We start from the raw sequence: 17,774 nt of genomic DNA on the forward strand, positions 1-17,774 counted from the left end.
GTGGAGGTGCAACAGAAGGTCGGACTGTCTTAAACCCTCTGTGGTCTTAGCATTTAAGCTTCAATACAGCACTTTGTGTAACCTGCCTCTATCACGCACAACTGGATACAGTCGTCGTTCCAAGCTGTAACTCTCAAGAAGGAAGGCTTCCACTGTTGCGGTTCTTTGTGGAGTATTCGTGGTAGTCGCAGTGACTTTTGCTCTACTATGAAAAATTATTCAAATCAGGCGGCGGAAGGTGGAGCGTCTGACTCACACCTCGCTCTAATAATCTCACAATAAACAGAGTCGTGTTGACTGCTGTTGTTTGGCCCTCAGGCTCAGATGCCTGCGGAACACAAACGCTGTACCAGAGGTGATGCAGAGATGTGCTGTATTTACAGTGGGATGTAGGTGACCTTCGTTCTACATCTGCCCCCAACTTCTTAGCTACCATTCATTTCATATCACACGTCTGGTTGTAGGTGGACCTGCTCCTGTGTAGTATTAGTAATAGTTGTGATCAAAGTGAACTGGGACTCATTTGAAAACAAAAAAAGAAAAAACATCCTAAAATACTGATTTTCAAATCGTTGCTCACGTTTTGGAGCAAAACATTTGCAAATTATCTCAGCAACAATTTTATTTTTTTTAGAATTATTATTAGTTACATGATGTAGTCTTGACTTGAAACGATTATTTATTGTGTCACTATTTTTCCCAGAAATTTAAGTTGGTTATAAGTGACATCTTTTTTTTTGGGTCAGTATTTTGGCATGAAAGAAGACAAAAATGCTGCATTAGATTGAAGTATTCTTGTTACTTGTTATTTGTATATTTCTTATACAAATAGTAGTAGCGGTAAGAGTAGTATTACCAGTCTATTATTAGTAATTGGAGTTACTAGTAGTAGTATAAAAAGTGTCATTAGGATGAGGTGATATGAGTAATAGCTGTGATAGTAGTTGTCCACTCAGTATTTGCTGTAATAAGATGGAGCAATAGTTGTAGTAGTAGTAATAATGAAGTATTGTAGAAAGAATTTTATTAGAAGTCAAAGAAGTATTTTTATAGTAGTAAATGTGGTTCTCGTGGTAACAATAATTTTGGAGAAAGTAGTAGCAATGGGAATGGTGCTAGTAGTACTTGAGGCAATCTTAATATTAGTGCACGCATTTCTCTGTTTTCACAATGAAAGTTGCTGCTTGAAATAAAGTAAATGTTTCATGGATTTCTGACTTGACGTCACCGTGTACATTAGTTGTACATTAGATGTTATGAGCTATTCCCAAATGACTCACTGAATATATTGACAGTGACGACAAATGAAAAGTGTAAACTCGGACTGACGATTGTTTTGAAGACGAATGTACGATGTGATGGTAACGTGCAGCGCGAACTCCTGGGCACATAGCAACCAGAGAGGATATTGTTTTGAGAGCGGGTGAGTGATGCGATAGACGTCAGATAAGGCGCCACTTGGGGAGACGAGCTGTTTATTATCAAGGAGTGTGAGTGTGAGAAGTGAGCCAATATTTGTCAGGCAGGAAACCTAATGTCAACAAACAGGGAAGCCTTCCTGTCCGTCCGAGCGACATCCCAGCCTCCGGGCTTCTCAACCTTTATGCAGCCACTGTGCGTGAGAGGTATAGAAACATGTTACATGCAGGCAACATTTAAACGGAGCCGTCTGATTCAGCTCTCCTCTGCACTGCACAGCCACTCTGCTGGTTCTGCTGACATAATTGACCTATGCAGAGATGTGAGCGACCTTGTCTCTGAACAGCGAGTTTGATGCTGAGCCAGCACTCCCAGCTCTGAATGAAGGGGGGAATAAAAGGGGGAGGAAGTGCCGCCTCTGGTTATGATGGAGGTATTTTACCATATTAATCATCCGGAGGGGGGGGTTGGAGAGTCTCCATACACCAGGATGTTCTGATGATAGCATGGGCTTTTGAACGGGGTCCCTCTGGGTCACGTGCGAGGAGGAGAAACTGGCTGCTTGTGGGCCGAGGTGACTGGTGATGATAATGATGATGATGATGATGATGATGGAGGAGGCAGCCTTACATTTGCTACTTTCTAGATAAGATGCTTTTGACTGTGGTCTGGCCCTCTTTGCAAGGACTGCTGCCCCCACAACCTTGGTATGTGGATCTGGATCATACTGGTGAGGCTTGTCCAATAAGGAGGAAGCTACTAGGTTTTGAAGACACCATGTCTCTTGGTCGGACACATCTGGTTGTCTTCACTCCAGCTGCTGCCCCCCTGACCTTGATATGGGGATCTGTATCATACTGGTGAGGCTTGTCCAACAAGGAGGAAGCTACGAGGTTTTCAAGACACCATGTCTCTTGGTCAGACACATCTGGTTGTCTTCACTCCAGCTGCTGCCCCCTGACCTTGATATGGGGATCTGTATCATACTGGTGAGGCTTGTCCAACAAGGAGGAAGCTACTAGGTTTTCAAGACACCATGTCTCTTGGTCGGACACATCTGGGTGTCTCAACTCCAGCTGCTGCCCCTGCGACCAGACCTCTGCTCTGATGCAGCCAGCCTCTCCTCAAATCATTTCCTTCTTCATACAGAAAGAGGAGAGCAAGGACCCACCATTGACTGCAGCCACCAAAACCTGGCAATGGGTCGGGCCGCATCCTTTATTTTTGTCCGTCTTTTGTCTTTGTGTAACAACAACTGTAAACAAAAGTCTCCTCTCACTGAAGAGAACGAGTCTGTCTCACTCCACCAGCAAGAGTGTGACACAGTTTCATCACATGCTCTCCTCCGGGGAAACCATCTGACTCCCTCGTTTCATCATCACACACACTGACGCATCCACTTTTTGGGGAGTTTTTACGTCATCGCGCGCACGCACCAGGAAGGCAGCGGGTGGGGGAGGCTGCTGGTGACGAGGTATCCTTGTCTCCTGCTCTGGTTATGAATGAACAACAGACGAATTTAGGTCGGGAACTACTAGAACGGCGCTATCTTGGGAGCTGCGGGCCAACAGGAACAGTTACGCAACAAGAGGAGAGAATTTGGAACAATCCGCTCCTTGACAATGACGAGGGAATAAATCGCTTTAATGAAGTCGACGCGTTAAAGGACAATAAAGGCAGTAGTGCGCTGCGAAGTTGTATCATTTTAATAAGCGACTGAGATGGTACGGTGTCCTGATCCCGCGCTATTTTAATTTTATATCAGCATTAGTGTGATGTTTATTATTGTTGTATCACTCCACGACCGATTTGAACGAGCTGACTGTGCTATTATTATTATTATTATTATTATTATATTTTCTGAAACACTCTAATAGTATTTTCTCCAGATTGTTCTGATCCAAAAAAAAACCCATCAATTGTTGAAAATAAGGCGCTTTATAATCAAATTAATCTGAGGTATTGCGTTTTGAACATTGCTAAATCACTCGGTTTTTACTGTATTATTGCACGAGGCAGCAGTAAACGACCTGGTTAGTTCAGCGAGGAGCGTCACATTGACGCGGGAACTGTATGAAAATACGTGCGGATCATTTTCCGCGGACCTGAAGATGACAGAAGCTTGAATGTTTTGTTGGACGCAGGCTGCTCTCAAATGAGCCGGAAGATGGCGGAGTGGCAGAAGGAGGGTGTTTCTCCTCTCTCTCTCTCTCTCTCTCACACACATTCATCCCGTTTCCACCAATAAGCCCAATGAGCTGAGTCTGCACCGCCCACTCCCCGTGTGTGTGCGTGTGTGTTTTTTTTCTTCTGGAGCCGAGTGTGTAAGATCGTCACATGTTGTTTCTCCTCCACAGTCCGGACGCCCGCAGACATGTGCTGGTCGCTGCTTCACACGCCGCCGGAGCTGATCGTTTGAGGCTGGATCTAAACGCGCTCTTCTTCTTCTTCTTCTTTCGCCCTTCATCTTCGCTTTCGGATTCCTGGTTCCGCGTCGGCTGATCAGAATGGCGAGTCCGCCGAGCAGCGGGGAGCAGCCGGCGAGCGTCCAGGGGGACGTGAAGAAGAGCGGCTACCTGAAGAAGCAGAAACACGGACACAAGCGCTTCTTCGTGCTGCGCGAGCCGAGCGAAGGCGCGCCCGCGCGCCTGGAGTACTACGAGAGCGAGAAGAAGTGGAGGAACAAGTCGGCGGCCAAGAGGGCGATCGCCCTGGACTGCTGCCTGAGCGTCAACAAGAGAGCCGACTCCAAACACAAGTATCTGGTGGCGCTTTACACCAAAGACGAGTATTTCGCCGTGGCGGCGGACAACGAGCCGGAGCAGGAGAGCTGGCACCGCGCGCTCACGGAGCTGATCTCCGAGGGCAAGGCGTGCGACGGGTCGGCGTCCAATTCCGCGTCCTCGCTGGTGGGCTTCGACGAGTCGAGCTACGGGCTGATCACGCCGGTGTCCGCCGCCTATAAGGAGGTGTGGCAGGTCCACATGAAGTCCAAAGGCCTCGGGCAGAGCCGGAACCTGACCGGGGTGTACAGGCTCTGCCTCTCCAGTCGGACTATCAGCTTCGTCAAGATGAACTCGGAGGTGGCGTCCGTCGTCCTGCAGCTGATGAACATCCGGAGGTGCGGCCACTCCGACAGCTTCTTCTTCATCGAGGTGGGTCGCTCCGCCGCCACGGGACCCGGGGAGCTGTGGATGCAGGCGGACGACTCCGTGGTGGCGCAGAGCATCCACGAGACGATTCTGGAGGCGATGAAGGCGATGAAGGAGCTGTCGGAGTTCCGCCCTCGCAGCAAGAGCCAGTCATCCGGTACCAACCCCATCTCCGTGCCCACGCGCAGGAACCTGAACCATCTCCCCCCGAGCCAGACCGGCCTCCTCCGCCGGTCGCGGACCGACAGTTTGGCCACTATCTCGCCTGTCAGCAAGTTTTCCTCGTGTCGGTTACGCACCGCCAGCGAGGGCGACGGCACCATGACGCGCCCCATGTCCATGGCAGGAAGTCCCCTCAGCCCGGGGGTGCACAGGACCCTGCTGAGTCGCTCTCACACCATCACAGCCCGCCCGTGCCGGACCTTCGAGTCCTCCTCTCTGCAACACAGCAAGTCCATGTCCATGACTCTGTCTCACTCACCCCCGCTGGCCACCACCAGCCTGGCCAGTTTGACCTCCTGCCCTGAGACCGGGGCTCCCCGGCCCTCCAGCTGCAGCGCCTCCTTCTCGGGCTCCCCCAGTGATGCCGGTTTCATTTCATGTGAAGAATTTGGCTCCAGCCCTGCAGATGTGAGGGACGTCCGGCTACCCCTCACCTACTGCAGCAGCACTCCCGAGTCCATCCGGGCCGACACCCCCCCCTCCAGGGACGGGAGTGAGCTGGACGGGTACATGGTGATGGAGCAGCAGAACCAGAACGTTTATAGACGGTTGCCCGAGCTGGACAAGGTTTACAGAAAGCGCACGTATTCTCTCACCACACCCCGCCAGCACAGGGTACCCCCCCAAGTGTCCTCAGCCTCTCTGGATGAGTACACCCTCATGAGGGCCACGTATGCCAGTGGACACCCACTTTACCGCAGGTGTCACACCGCCTCCCCCAAAGGAACATATCCAGAGGATGATGTGCAAAACCCAGCTCAGGGGGACAGTGGCTACATGCCGATGATGCCGGGTGTGGCCCCTCAGACGCCCTCATCACGGACTGACCCTTACATGCCCATGAGCCCCATGTGCGTTTCAGCCCCGAAGCAGATTGTCAACCCCCGCTCCCACTCGTCCACACCGACCCTGCCCCGCACCGACTCGCCCAGCAGTGTTTCTCTGGAGGACAGTGGCTACATGAGGATGTGGTGCGGAACCAAGATGTCTGTGGAAAGTAACGACGGAAAGCTAAATAACGGGGATTACTTGAACATGTCCCCCGTGGACCCTCTGGTCTCTCTTACAAATCTGGACTGCATCCTCAATTCTCCAGGTGGAGACACCCACCCGCAGCAGTTCCACCGACATCCCTTCTCCAGCAGCTTTTTACTGAAGAGCCAGTTACAGCGAAATGGATCTGCAGACACAGACCAGTATGTGATGATGAGTTTACAGAAGCAGCCAATAGAAGAGGAGTCCAACTACTGTCCGGTTTCTCCAGAACAATCCGACAGTTCTTCATCTGCTCCATCTCCTCTCAGGGCTGTACACCGGCCCCGGATGTGCCGCCCCACTCGACTGGCTTTGGAGTCCCTCAGAACCTTACCATGTATGACTGAACACCCACTTCCCTCAGAGCCACGCAGCCCGGGGGAGTACATCAACATAGACTTTAGCAGCAAGGCTGGGGATTCAGGGCTCTCCTCTGAAGCTTTAAGATCCCCTGCTGAAAGGGAAGCCACGTCGCTCACTGACAACACTGAAGCTGGCTCGCACCAAAGCCAGAGTCTGTCACCTGCAGCAAACGCAACAGCCAAAACGTGTCTCAAGCAGCAGCCTGACAAGGAGGATGAGGAACCGAAGGAAGTGAAGAGGGTTGTGAACGAATACCCGCTTCAGCATCACTTGGGCCTCGTGTGTCAACAGTCTTCAGTCAAGGACGACTACACGGAGATGACTTTCAACCCTCCAGCTGATGCCGCACCCCTGCCCACCAGCCCCACTGCCTGTGTCAAAAGACTGAGCCTTGAGAACAGCAGCGTGGACAGGGTTCCCCCTGCACCAGTGGACTCCTTCCTGCTGGGGGGTCCCCTGTTGTCTGTCACCCTGGTGGACCCACACAGGGGGGCCAAAGTGATTCGGGCCGACCCCCAGGGCCGGCGGCGTCACAGCTCAGAGACCTTCTCCTCCACCACCACTGTCACACCTGTCTGCCCGTCCTTTGCCCACAACACCAAGCGCCACAGCTCCGCTTCAGTGGAGAACGTGTCTCGCTCGGTACGGGGCTCTGAGGGCCAGGAGGAGAACTACATCAACAAGAGCTCCATGTGCAGGGAGACGTCCGCCGGATTCCAGAATGGACTGAACTACATTGCCTTAAATTTGATGGATAGCAACATCGGCGGCTGCAGATTAGGGGGTTGCGACCGGCTGCTGCGTTTCAAGACCACCTGCGGGTGCAAAGGTGGCATGAACGGCTTCAGCTCCAGCCCCTACACCAGCCTGGGATTCAAAGAGACTGCCGCAGCTGTGAAGGGTACGTTCTCACGCACTCATTCAAATGCTCTTCATTCATGAAGGAAGAAGTGTAACAGTGTTTTGGGGGCACTCCACGTACAGTAGCGGTTGCTAGGCAACACTTCATTCCAAATTTGAGGAAGAATGGCGATTCCTGCCGCACACACACACATACACTCAGAAAAACCTCCACTTCAGCAATTCATTTCCTCACTCTGTGCTTATATAAACCGCCAATTAGCCTCTGAGTTTTATGTGAATCAGTTTTTCTTTGCTCATGTACTGACCTAAGAGGCTTAGGGAGATGAAGTTGCTCTGCTGTTTGCTGTTGACTGTGATGTTTGGATAGGATTAGTCACCTACTAGTCACACCCATGACACATCCAGATATCTCAAGGCAGTGTGGCTCACCGGAGCTGTTTATTCAGTCATTCATCTACTTCAGTCTCCGTCGAAACGTTTGGATAACGCCAACGGAAGTCATGTGCAAATTTCCTTTCAAATAAGTGCTTAGGATGTTTGTCTTCTGTAAATATATACAGAGCCGCTAAGATGCTAATCGTGGCATCAACATGAACGTTGATATTATTTATGAATAAGCTGGCTTCAATCGCTGGTGTTTGACGTGGTGTGTGCGTGCTGCCGTCGCCTGATTGGCTGTGCGCCGCTGATCCGTGTGTGTGTGTGTGTGTGTGTGTGTGTGTGTGTGAGAGAGAGTGGCCGGCCCTGGTCTCGTCTCAGTGACGCACTTTTATACCACGTCAGTATTTCATCTCTACTTGTTTAGTGACGCATGCATCCTTAAACGTGCTGAATAGACGCAGTTGTTGTTGAAAACATGTTTTCACTGCAAATATTTATGGAGTTGTGATGTTGTTGGAAGACTGTCCGTGCGGTTTCTCAGGGATGACTGAGCGAGGGCACGTCAGAATCCGCCACTGTTAAATAAACCGCCGTATTGTCCTGATCGTCAGAGACAAACAAGTGTCGGATCCGCATCCGAGCTGTCAGGCCGCAAGTCATGGGGTTCCCCGGAAAAACAAGCCAGTCAGTTGTTTATCAATTGTCAGGTACTGGGTTTCAGCGCTGGAATGTGGGCAGTGTGCAAAGGTTGCTGGGAGAGGTGAATGCTCACTTGTTTTTCTAACCTGGCGAGTAGGATTCGGAGGGGGTGGGAGGAATGGGAGGAGAGTTTTCCTCTGACTAACCTCGCTAACATGCAAATCAAATGGTTTAAGACACCAAACACACGCGCACACTGTATCTGCCTTTTTCATACTGCTCTGTCAAATAGGAGTGCACAACATGCTGTCAGCAACAGAGAGCAGAGTGAGCTCCAGAAGCGCAGTGCCACTTATTTCAACCAAATAAAAGAGCTCTATATGTCAACTAACTGGGGCTTCATGCATATTTATATGATAATTTGATCATGGCTCTTGTATGAATTTAGTACAGGTTTTAAATTGAAATCATTTATGGGGTTATCTACCAGGTTTCCAGACCGATTCACATACTTATTTTATACATTTATGTCAGACTGAAACCACTCTTAAAAACCCTCTCTTTCGGGGTTTCATCACCTCTGTGCTCGCAGTCATCTTCCTCTTGCGCTTAGTTTCAGATGCAGATCGCATGGCAATACACAACACAACAGGGCAAGACCATGCTGAACTCTGATTTGGGCGGCTCATTGGGTTAGGATTAGGAGCCTCCATCAAAACCCACATTACTATAGAAAATCTGCGATGCAAGTCTGCATATACTTGTGAGCCTCAGATGAGTTTGTGAAAAGTGAAACACAATATGGCAAGGGATTACTGTAATCTTTATTGTTCTAATATTCAAATGAAATCCATAAGATAAGGTTAAAAGTTAGAGATTTGTGACTGCCTCTGCTGCGATACTGCGAAGGTGCTAGATTGAAACAGGAAATGAAGACATCGATATAATTTCTTACTCCATAGTGGAATTAAACAGCTTATTTTCAGGGGCAGAACTACAGTTTTTATGCAAATGTTGGGACTATTTAATGTCTTACTCCTCTTACTTGAGTGTTAGTTAATATCAGTCGCTTCAATTACCATAATCATTGAATTAATCTGAACGTTAAACAAAACTGCAAGCTGTTTGTTTATATGTATTATCCCTAAGCCCCCAACCGTGGAAGTCCAATCCCTTGTCCTTATTTAACTTCTGAGGCAGATGAGAGTGGAGGGGAAGCGAGGGGGGGCGGGGGGGCCCTGCTTTCGAGCGATCAAATAAATATGTTAATAGTTCTCTTTCCTCGTGGTGCGGACGAGATTTATTGGAAAAACAAGGACGAATGTACTTTATGGGTCTTGTTGTTTTGGTTTCTGGCGAATATGCGGTGCTTCATTTCCCAGCATGGACATCTGTTTTTTAACCTTTGAACTCTTGTATTTCTGAGCCAGGCATGATAGCGCCACCGAGGCTTTTCCCGAAATGCATACCTAGTGAGCCAACGTGTCACTGAACCCGAGTTGATCCGCTCCCTGAGCCGGCATGTCTGACTACTGCCGTCTTCCTTTTTCACCTCGTGTATGCAATAGTGTGTGTGTGTGTGTGTGTGTGTGTGTGTGTGTGCGACGGGGGAGAGACACCAGTGACTCGCACTCTCTTTTTTTTTAACATGAATTTACGCTGCTTCCTGTACCAGGTTCATAGCAGCGATCAGCAGATGGCAGAATGATGGGAGGGGTCGTCCGGGGTTTTTGCACCTGCCCCGCCAAGCAGTGCTCTCTGGTTATCTGGCCCTTCAGAGGAGAGCGACAATACGCTAATGACTGGCCACCATCTGCCACAACAACAACAGAGAGAAGGTGGGGGGCGTGGCTTCCTAGATTCAAGAAGCCACAAACCAAAACCTTCCCCCCAGGCATCCTCACCCCCCCTCCCTTCCTCTCCTTCTCCTTTCCAGGCATCGGTTTCTGTTGTTTCAGAAGCCATGTGATGTAACCCCCTCCAGTCAGGCGCACGCCTTCCACCCCCCACGCCCCCCATTTTCTCTGTTTACCTGTCAGCTTCTCACTTAAGACCAGGCTTATTATCGCGCCACCTTCATTAAGCCGATAGGAACAATAGTGAGGAGATAAATAGCCGTCTAGATTCTGAGCTAGGTGCTTAAGCTAGCAGCGGGTTTCCTTCTGACAAGAGGTAGACTGATTAATTGTGTCTGAGGTGGTCAGTATTTGCAAACTGCAGATGGTTTTGTCATTAGCAACGGCAAGCTAACAATCGCGGCGTCGGTAATTCATATGCTGGCGGATAATAACAAGATCAATCCATGTGTATGACAGATATTAACATATCAGGACCAGGAAGAGCTGATTCTCTGTTACATGCAGGAGACGCTGTTAATAATGAGAGTCCATGAAAAGACAAGTGAAATTGAATATTTTGAATATATACATTGTCGTTGCTTATTTAGTTTGGTGGAAATGTGTTGGAGATGTTTTAACTTTATTTACAGTTTTAGCTACCAGGCGCTGCAACAGCGATGGCAATGTTAATGCTATAGATATTTGTTAGACTGAGGGATGGTGTTTAGTTCCCCAGCTAGTGTAGATGTAGCAGCTGAGTTCATGGAAGAAATGAGTTCTGCTCTGGAACAGACTCTAGAATTGAAAAAAAAGAGGCAATGTGTGAAATTATACTATACAGTGGAACCTCGGTTCTCGACCGCAATCCATTCCAGACAGCCGTTCGAGAAGCAATTTGTCTGAAATCAGAATCGATTTTTCCCATTACAATGAATGGAAAAAGAAATAATTCGTTCCAAGCCTTAAAATAGTCTTTTGTAGGAGTGAATGTAGAGTGTCTGCTGCAGGTGGCTGTTCCTCTATGTGTGTGGCCGCTGCATGTGGGAGGGGTTGCCGAGTGAGTGACGTCTCTCCAGAAGTGAAGAGGTGCCCGGTGCGTGTCCAGCTCTGAATGTGCGCTTCTGTGCAGTTTGGCTGTGACAAAGTCATAAACCAAGTCACGCTCTGTCCCAGACTCGCCTCATCCCTGTCCCAGCTCCAGCCCACAACAGGACATCAAACCCTGGAGTGAGCGCTCCAGCCAGCTCCAGTATATATTTGTATGCCCCTGAGGTCTATTCTAGATCACACAACCTCTGTGTGTTTGTGAGGAAACAAGCTCAGGAACATTCACACAGAACCTTTAAGAGTTGCCTCCAGCTGGAATCAAACCCGCAACCATTTTACTAATGGGGAGTTTTTGTTTGTTTCTATTTGCTGCTGAAACAAATAGACAATACAAATTTGTTGCAAGATTGGCTGCTGCGTCAACATGTTTGTAGGAAGTACCTTGTTGTGTTCTCTGCAAACAAGGACTGGGCTGGATTGTTTGATGACTTAAATGACTCGCAGGAACATTGCATCCCTGGAGTTCAGCGCCACTTTACATCACAGCTCCACACACACACAATGAATGTAGCAGTCTGATACATAACTCCCGCGGGTACAGTAGGGCGGGATGTTCCAGCGCGAGTTAAAAACAAAGTCAACCCATCCCTAATTTAGCTTGCAGGTAAGACGGCTTACGTTCACTTCAGGATTAGACATTGTTGATCTGCTTGTTTTGTCTCGGGGTGGAAGAGGAGATAGTGTGAGACCAGAGTGTACGCACATTTACACGCACTCACGCTGTGCTCAGGCCGATTACCTTTGTGTAACAACAAATGCCTCAATGGCTTGTGACGTCCTGACTAGAATGTAAGACATTCGGGAAGTCTTTTACTATTTTTGTTGCCAAACGATAATATATAATATTGATGGACACTATTTATGATTGATATTATTGTGTATTTAAGATATGTTTATAAAGTTCCATGGTGCTTTAATTATGTCGTATTAGTGGCCCAGTAAATGACTTAATTGTATACTTCAAATTGGAATAGTTGTTGCAAAATGCTTCTACGTAGTTGTACGAATAATGATCACTTATTTTACTTTGATATTTTCTCAATGGCTGAGGTGTTATTCTAAGTTTTTATTACATTCAAACCTGTGGTCACTGGCTCACAGTTAACGTCATTATTTATAAACATGTGTAATGTATTCGTTCCTAGGTTATTTATGTTACTGCTGTCAACTAATGTATCGATAAATGCTAATTCAGGGTTTTCACCAGGGTATTTTCTTAGCATAGGAGTCGGTCACTCACTCTGTAGCAGCTCAGAAGTAGACGGAGCGTGTCGTGCTACATTAGCATAGCTTATCGATGCGCTAGGAAAAACTTAGCATAGGGGAGCCAATTCTTTGTGTAGGGCCCCTTTGTTAAAGCCCGTGTAAATCTAAATGATGCCATTTACGTTTTATTTTTCAATTGTTTTGGTCTGTTGCTAGCTGTAGCCTGATGTGTGAGTCTCCCCGACGTCACGGTGGTGAAGTCTGTCTGTGTTTGTGTGGGCTCCTGAACGTTTCAGCCCGAGCCGAGGGTCTGACCCAGTCTTGTTTTTGTTTTGTTGGACAGACATGGGTGCGGGAGGTCAGAGGTGAGGAGTCAGTCAGTGTTTGCATATTGCAGCGCTGCTGAAGATCAGGGAGGAGCCAGCAAGGCAGGAATGTAAACACAACAGATCTGGGCCTGCTGCAGAGGGACACTTTGCAGGGGCTCACTTTTCCAGTGGCTAACAATAATAATAATAATAACAATGATAGGCGACTTCTTCCTGTCCTGTTGTGGCTGTTCGCCGTGTTACCCCAAACGCCCTCTGCAGTCGAAGCGCCAGTGTTTACTCTGCGCGGAGCAGCCGCCGGTGTCTGTGTGCCCTAACCCCGAATGGAGCCAAGCTAATTTTAGCGGTGAGAACTAAATAAATAATGAACAGAGCATGTGGGTAAATGTGTGGGGGGACATTGGAGGGGGGGCGCAGACTGTTAGGAGGGGCTTGTCTCTATGTTTTCCAAAGAGGAGCTGGGGGCCATCGGGTTCATTCCCTGATGGACTTCTGTCCCCTTCTTTCAATAACACTCCCCCCCCCTTGTCCCTATAATATCCTCGCCCACCCATGTGCTTCTCCGATCAGCGTGTGTGTGAATAGTCTGAGGCAAGTCTGGGGGCCCAATTAAAGACGACTCGACAACAACAGCTCATTACGCGCCGCCAGTCTGTGTCTACACCTGTTAATTCGTCAGAGCTGATTCATGTTTCCCGTTCTCGCCCGGGTGTCTGCCGCTAAAGCCATGACACACACCCTCGGATTGTCTGGTGGTCCCATGACCTCACTGCATTCCCGTTCCTCTCAGTCAGGTTGATGCTGTTACTGTAGCTTTTCCACCGCTTCGTCGGGTTTGATCCTCCAAAGAAAGCAGTCTGCTCTTCTTGGCTGGAAGCACTTTTACTGCCATGTCAGCAAGAACTAGCATGTCGGTGTCGCAGCGGTGCGATCACACTGGGTGTTGCAACCCAGCAGGTGAAGCTTCAGTAAGTCTGCCTTTGCACTCTGGATTCCTCCCACTGGCTAAAGAAAAACCGTCCGTAAGTGCGAGCGGTTGTCTGATGCGATGTGTTTGAGTACTACGTTTTGGGGTCTTAAAAATGTATCACACATGTGATGTAAATCTTATACAGAGGTGTAACCCGAACCAGGAGCGGTGGGAGGGTTGGTGTCTAGCAAGACATGGAGTGATGTTGCGGCCTGTATCTTCTCACATCACGGCCTCGATGTGACCCTTGAGCCGCACGTTGAACGGCTGGAGGTTGATCTATGTGATGACTGGTTCCTGGATGGGAATTCTCTCTTCAAAGAAAGTGGTCGCTCTCTCAGGTTGTGAGATTGTTCAACAAAGTTTCTTCTTCATTTGTAGTCCTTCAGAAACGGGTGTGTTTTCAGTGGGAGGGCTGGGGTTGGGGGTAGAGCCTGAAGCCTCTGAATGAAAGGTTTGTTTTAGCGAACGATGACCACATCCAGCTTTGTGAAGCGACTCTTGTTCTGACGAAGAGGGAGCAGGGATGGCGGATAAGCACTGTGGCGACTCTGTGTGTTTGTGTCAGCCGAGACTTCCGCTCCCGTTTGATAGCTGCATGCAAATGAAACCCCACAAACAAGTGCGCGGGGTCAGAGGTCGCCCTGCCTTCCACTGGGAGAAAAGCCACCAGGCGACACTGAAGAGGCTGCTTATTCGCTGGCTGGAGTGTATGTGGGAGTGAACTTGGTGATTTGTGTTCCAGGGCAGTCAGAGATAGGCGTGTGCGTTGTTGCCGTGGTGCGCTAAATGTCACATATCCCCTTCTTTTTCCACCTACAGAGAAATAAACACAAAAACAGAACCCTTAAGGAGAGCAGTGCCGAGGACCTTTACCTCATTTTTCACGTAAATTGACTGAACATATGGAACATTTCTGAAAAATATGGTTTGAAGGTCGAGGTTCGTTGGTCTGTGGTGGAATTCTTTTGCGGAAAAAACATGGTGGCATCCAGTTTTAGCAAGAAAAATTTTGTATATCAGGTGATCACCTGAAAAAAAAGCAAAAATTCAGAGGATTTAATTGTGAAAGGTTGCGCTAATCATCATGTATTTTCTGGTTCCAGAGTAAAGAATGTGGGGCTCAGCGCTCGCCGTCGTCCTGCACCCGCCGTCTGCTGTGAAAGAACGTTCGCTACGACAAGGTCGCCAAGGCAACAGCTGGACCATTCTCTTCAGACAATGTCCTTTGACCCCTTCGCCTTCTTCGAGGGTCACAGGGACGGTCCTCACCATAGCAACACGGACCCTTGACCCGTGACCCAAATCTTTCCTCCGCTTCTCTCGGCACCAAAACATTGGAGGCGCCGTCGTCTCTGCTGCTGCTGCTGCTGTACTGGATGACGCAAAGATATTGAAACTATTTATCCGTGTACGTTGGTCTGGAAATGATTTTATGTTACATATTTGTTTCAGTGGGACCGAATGTTTACCACAGCCAAACCTGGAGAGCACACACACACACACACATGCAATCGAATATGCATACACAAATATTTATTTATTGATCGCGGATGTGTGTGTGCATTTGTAAGTGTGTGTCCAGTTGAAATGAAGATTTCAAGGAGATATTTAAAAAAAAAAGAGAGTGAGAAAAACCTACCTCAGCAAAACTAGGTTGGCATCAATTCAAACAGTAGAAATATATAGAAGATATTTATTTTCCGAGGTGAATGTTTTTGTTTTTACCCACCAATCCAAAGCCTTACTCGCGCCTTCGGCCACTATCTGACGCATCTTCTCCTTTGGACCTACAGAGACAGTATTTAACAGACTGAATGTTTAGGAGAGGAAGCCTCTCTGAGATTACCACGTTCCGCCGCTGACAAGATAATGTATTAAAGATCCACATCAGATTGCCTGAGCGGCTACACTCACACTACTGTCGGCATTTTTGAGCCCTTCAAAACGCTTTTCTTGACCATTTGTCTCAAGCGAGCAATGCAATTGACTGGTCATGTGACCTGCTGCGGTACACAAGGTACGACGGTAGTAGTGTGGATGTAGCTCAAGAATACTCAATTGAGGATCAGATTTCAATTTTTTTTTATATAATGTGTGCCATAAATACGAGAAGGACTGAACGTCTTCCTGTTTTAAACCCAGCTGCATGACGTCTCAACAAAACTGGGGTCTGCAACCTTCACCTTGAGTCCGACCGCTGTTGTTTTGAATCCACAGCCTCGTGGCCAAATGGGTTTACTACATGCGTCATGCATTTCATCTTAGCTCATGTAGAAATACTTTTGCTTTTGTTTTTTTTGCCTTTTTTATGACAAGAATGTTAGAATTTTGACTATAGGGGGCGCTGTATTGAGTGAAACCACACACTGAAAATGCAGCCTTTCTGTCCCGTCATGTCTTCCGACGTCCCCTGTACAACACACTGCTTCATCTTTCACTCCCAGATGTGGCCCCCGGCCGCACGGCCCCATACTCTGCAAATAGGTGCTGAAGATTTCAAGGCACGCTCTTCTCAACCTAGTCAAATAAAAACCTTGATCCTCGATTGACTATTTAATGTCATGGTACGCAAACAAACCTTGACCTGGCACCAAGGGGGGGGAGCCATGACCCGTCAGGACCAGGGATGATGAATGTTTTAAGTTATTCTTTTTCCTCACCCGATGCCTCATTGTTCAGCTGACAATGTGGCAGACTTTTGAGCCACTCGATAGCTCCGCCCGCCCGACTCCGGCTGCCACTTGGAGCCGGGTGGGAGCTGATGCATGGTCTTGCACTTACAAACTTTCCAGATTGTAACACAAGACGCGTTGAATGTAGTACGAGCTGTGTTCGGGGATTTGGAGCACACTGTGTTACACACCAAGAGGAAACGAAGACACTGATACAAACAAATGCAAATTTTCTAAATCTGAATTCACTGGCACGTTACCAAGGAGACTGTAAATAATGTGACGGATCCACGCAAACAAGGACGGTAGAAAACGTGTTACTGTAAATAGGTGTTCTTTTTAACTTATAAAAGTTCGGCTCGGATGTCTAACGCCATGTTGAGGTCATTTTCTAACGCTGTAATTCTGAAATAATGATGTTCTGAACGGAGATTTTTAATCGAAACGAGGACTAATTGTAGGTACAAAATGGCGTATATGCAATATTTACATTTTTGAGAATTCCTTCGCAGAGATGGATGTATACATACTGTCAATAATGTTTGTTAAAATCACATTTGTTTTTACCTTTTCTTTTTTGCTAATTGAGCCTGTTGGTGTTTGAGCAGTGTTTTTTGGATAATGTTTTTATTCTGCATCTAAAGGTTGTTATTTGGGCTTCTCTTGCTGTGTCTTCATTGTAAATATTTTTTTGCATTTTTGTGAGGCTAAAAAAATAATTTAAACTTCATTGCTTTAGATTGTATTGATTCTTTATAGACACACGCAATAAATAACAGCGTTATTTAAGAACTCCTGGCTCCGCCTCTTCTGCGTCACCGACCAATCACAGAGCAGCTCTTCTTCCACACAGCAGATGTTCCTATTCTTCCCCAGAGAGAGAGAGTGTGGAGGACGGCGGAATGTCCCACTTCAAATCATCACACATTCAACCGTGATGCAAACGCAATCTTTAATGTAGTCAATAAGTCGATCAATATGTCAGCAGGGATGCCTGGAACAGGGCGGGGCTGAATATAGACATGCTGCCTGTGGTCAAGAACGATAAACAGAATCAGCAAAATCAAAGAAATGATCTGAGATTTATGGTTTTCTCCGAGCTGTTACAGTCAAATCCTAATAGTATGAAGTGCTAAAGCGCCAATAATAGTTATGAAATAACTCATGATTCAGTTACATTCTGGGAACCGATGTTCTGTACTAGATGAAATACCAGATCAGATGAAACAGACTGAATATTAAGTCATGAGATTTCAATGGAATTTTCATTCACATCCCACTTGAATAGTCGAAACAAAATAATATAGTAATGGAAAAACAACTCATCCAATTGGAGCCATGCTCATCCACCTTAAACATCACATGAATCAATTATACACAAAGGACTTTTAATTTGTGGTATTAAGTGGATGTTTTCTTTCCTTCTGTTTGATCTAAAATGCAATGAGACAAAGCTGCACTGCAGGTGTGAAAGTGTAATGCAACACAGGCACGTGATAAATTCTGTCATTATGGTGGAAATATTCATGAAAAAAGCCATGGGATTTATGAAAATTGGAATGTGAAGAATTTGT

The 17,774-nt window shown here is 47.5% G+C and overlaps 1 protein-coding gene across 1 annotated transcript; it reads left to right on the forward strand.

The window, feature by feature from the left end:
- The first annotated feature begins 3,493 nt into the window (after positions 1-3,493).
- Positions 3,494-16,992, forward strand: irs2b (insulin receptor substrate 2b). The gene is made up of 2 exons (XM_053877342.1): positions 3,494-7,092; positions 14,632-16,992. The coding sequence occupies exons 1-2, from the start codon at positions 3,927-3,929 to the stop codon at positions 14,634-14,636; spliced, it is 3,171 nt and encodes a 1,056-aa protein (XP_053733317.1). The 5' UTR covers positions 3,494-3,926; the 3' UTR covers positions 14,637-16,992.
- Positions 16,993-17,774: the final 782 nt, after the last annotated feature.

The sequence above is a fragment of the Synchiropus splendidus genome, chromosome 10, assembly GCF_027744825.2.
Source record: "Synchiropus splendidus isolate RoL2022-P1 chromosome 10, RoL_Sspl_1.0, whole genome shotgun sequence".
Taxonomy (NCBI): Eukaryota; Metazoa; Chordata; class Actinopteri; order Syngnathiformes; family Callionymidae; genus Synchiropus; species Synchiropus splendidus.

What these genes read in the sequence shown, in the direction of transcription:
- irs2b (XM_053877342.1), top strand. Translation starts at nt 3,927, where the DNA reads ATGGCGAGTCCGCCGAGCAGCGGGGAGCAGCCGGCGAGCGTCCAGGGG.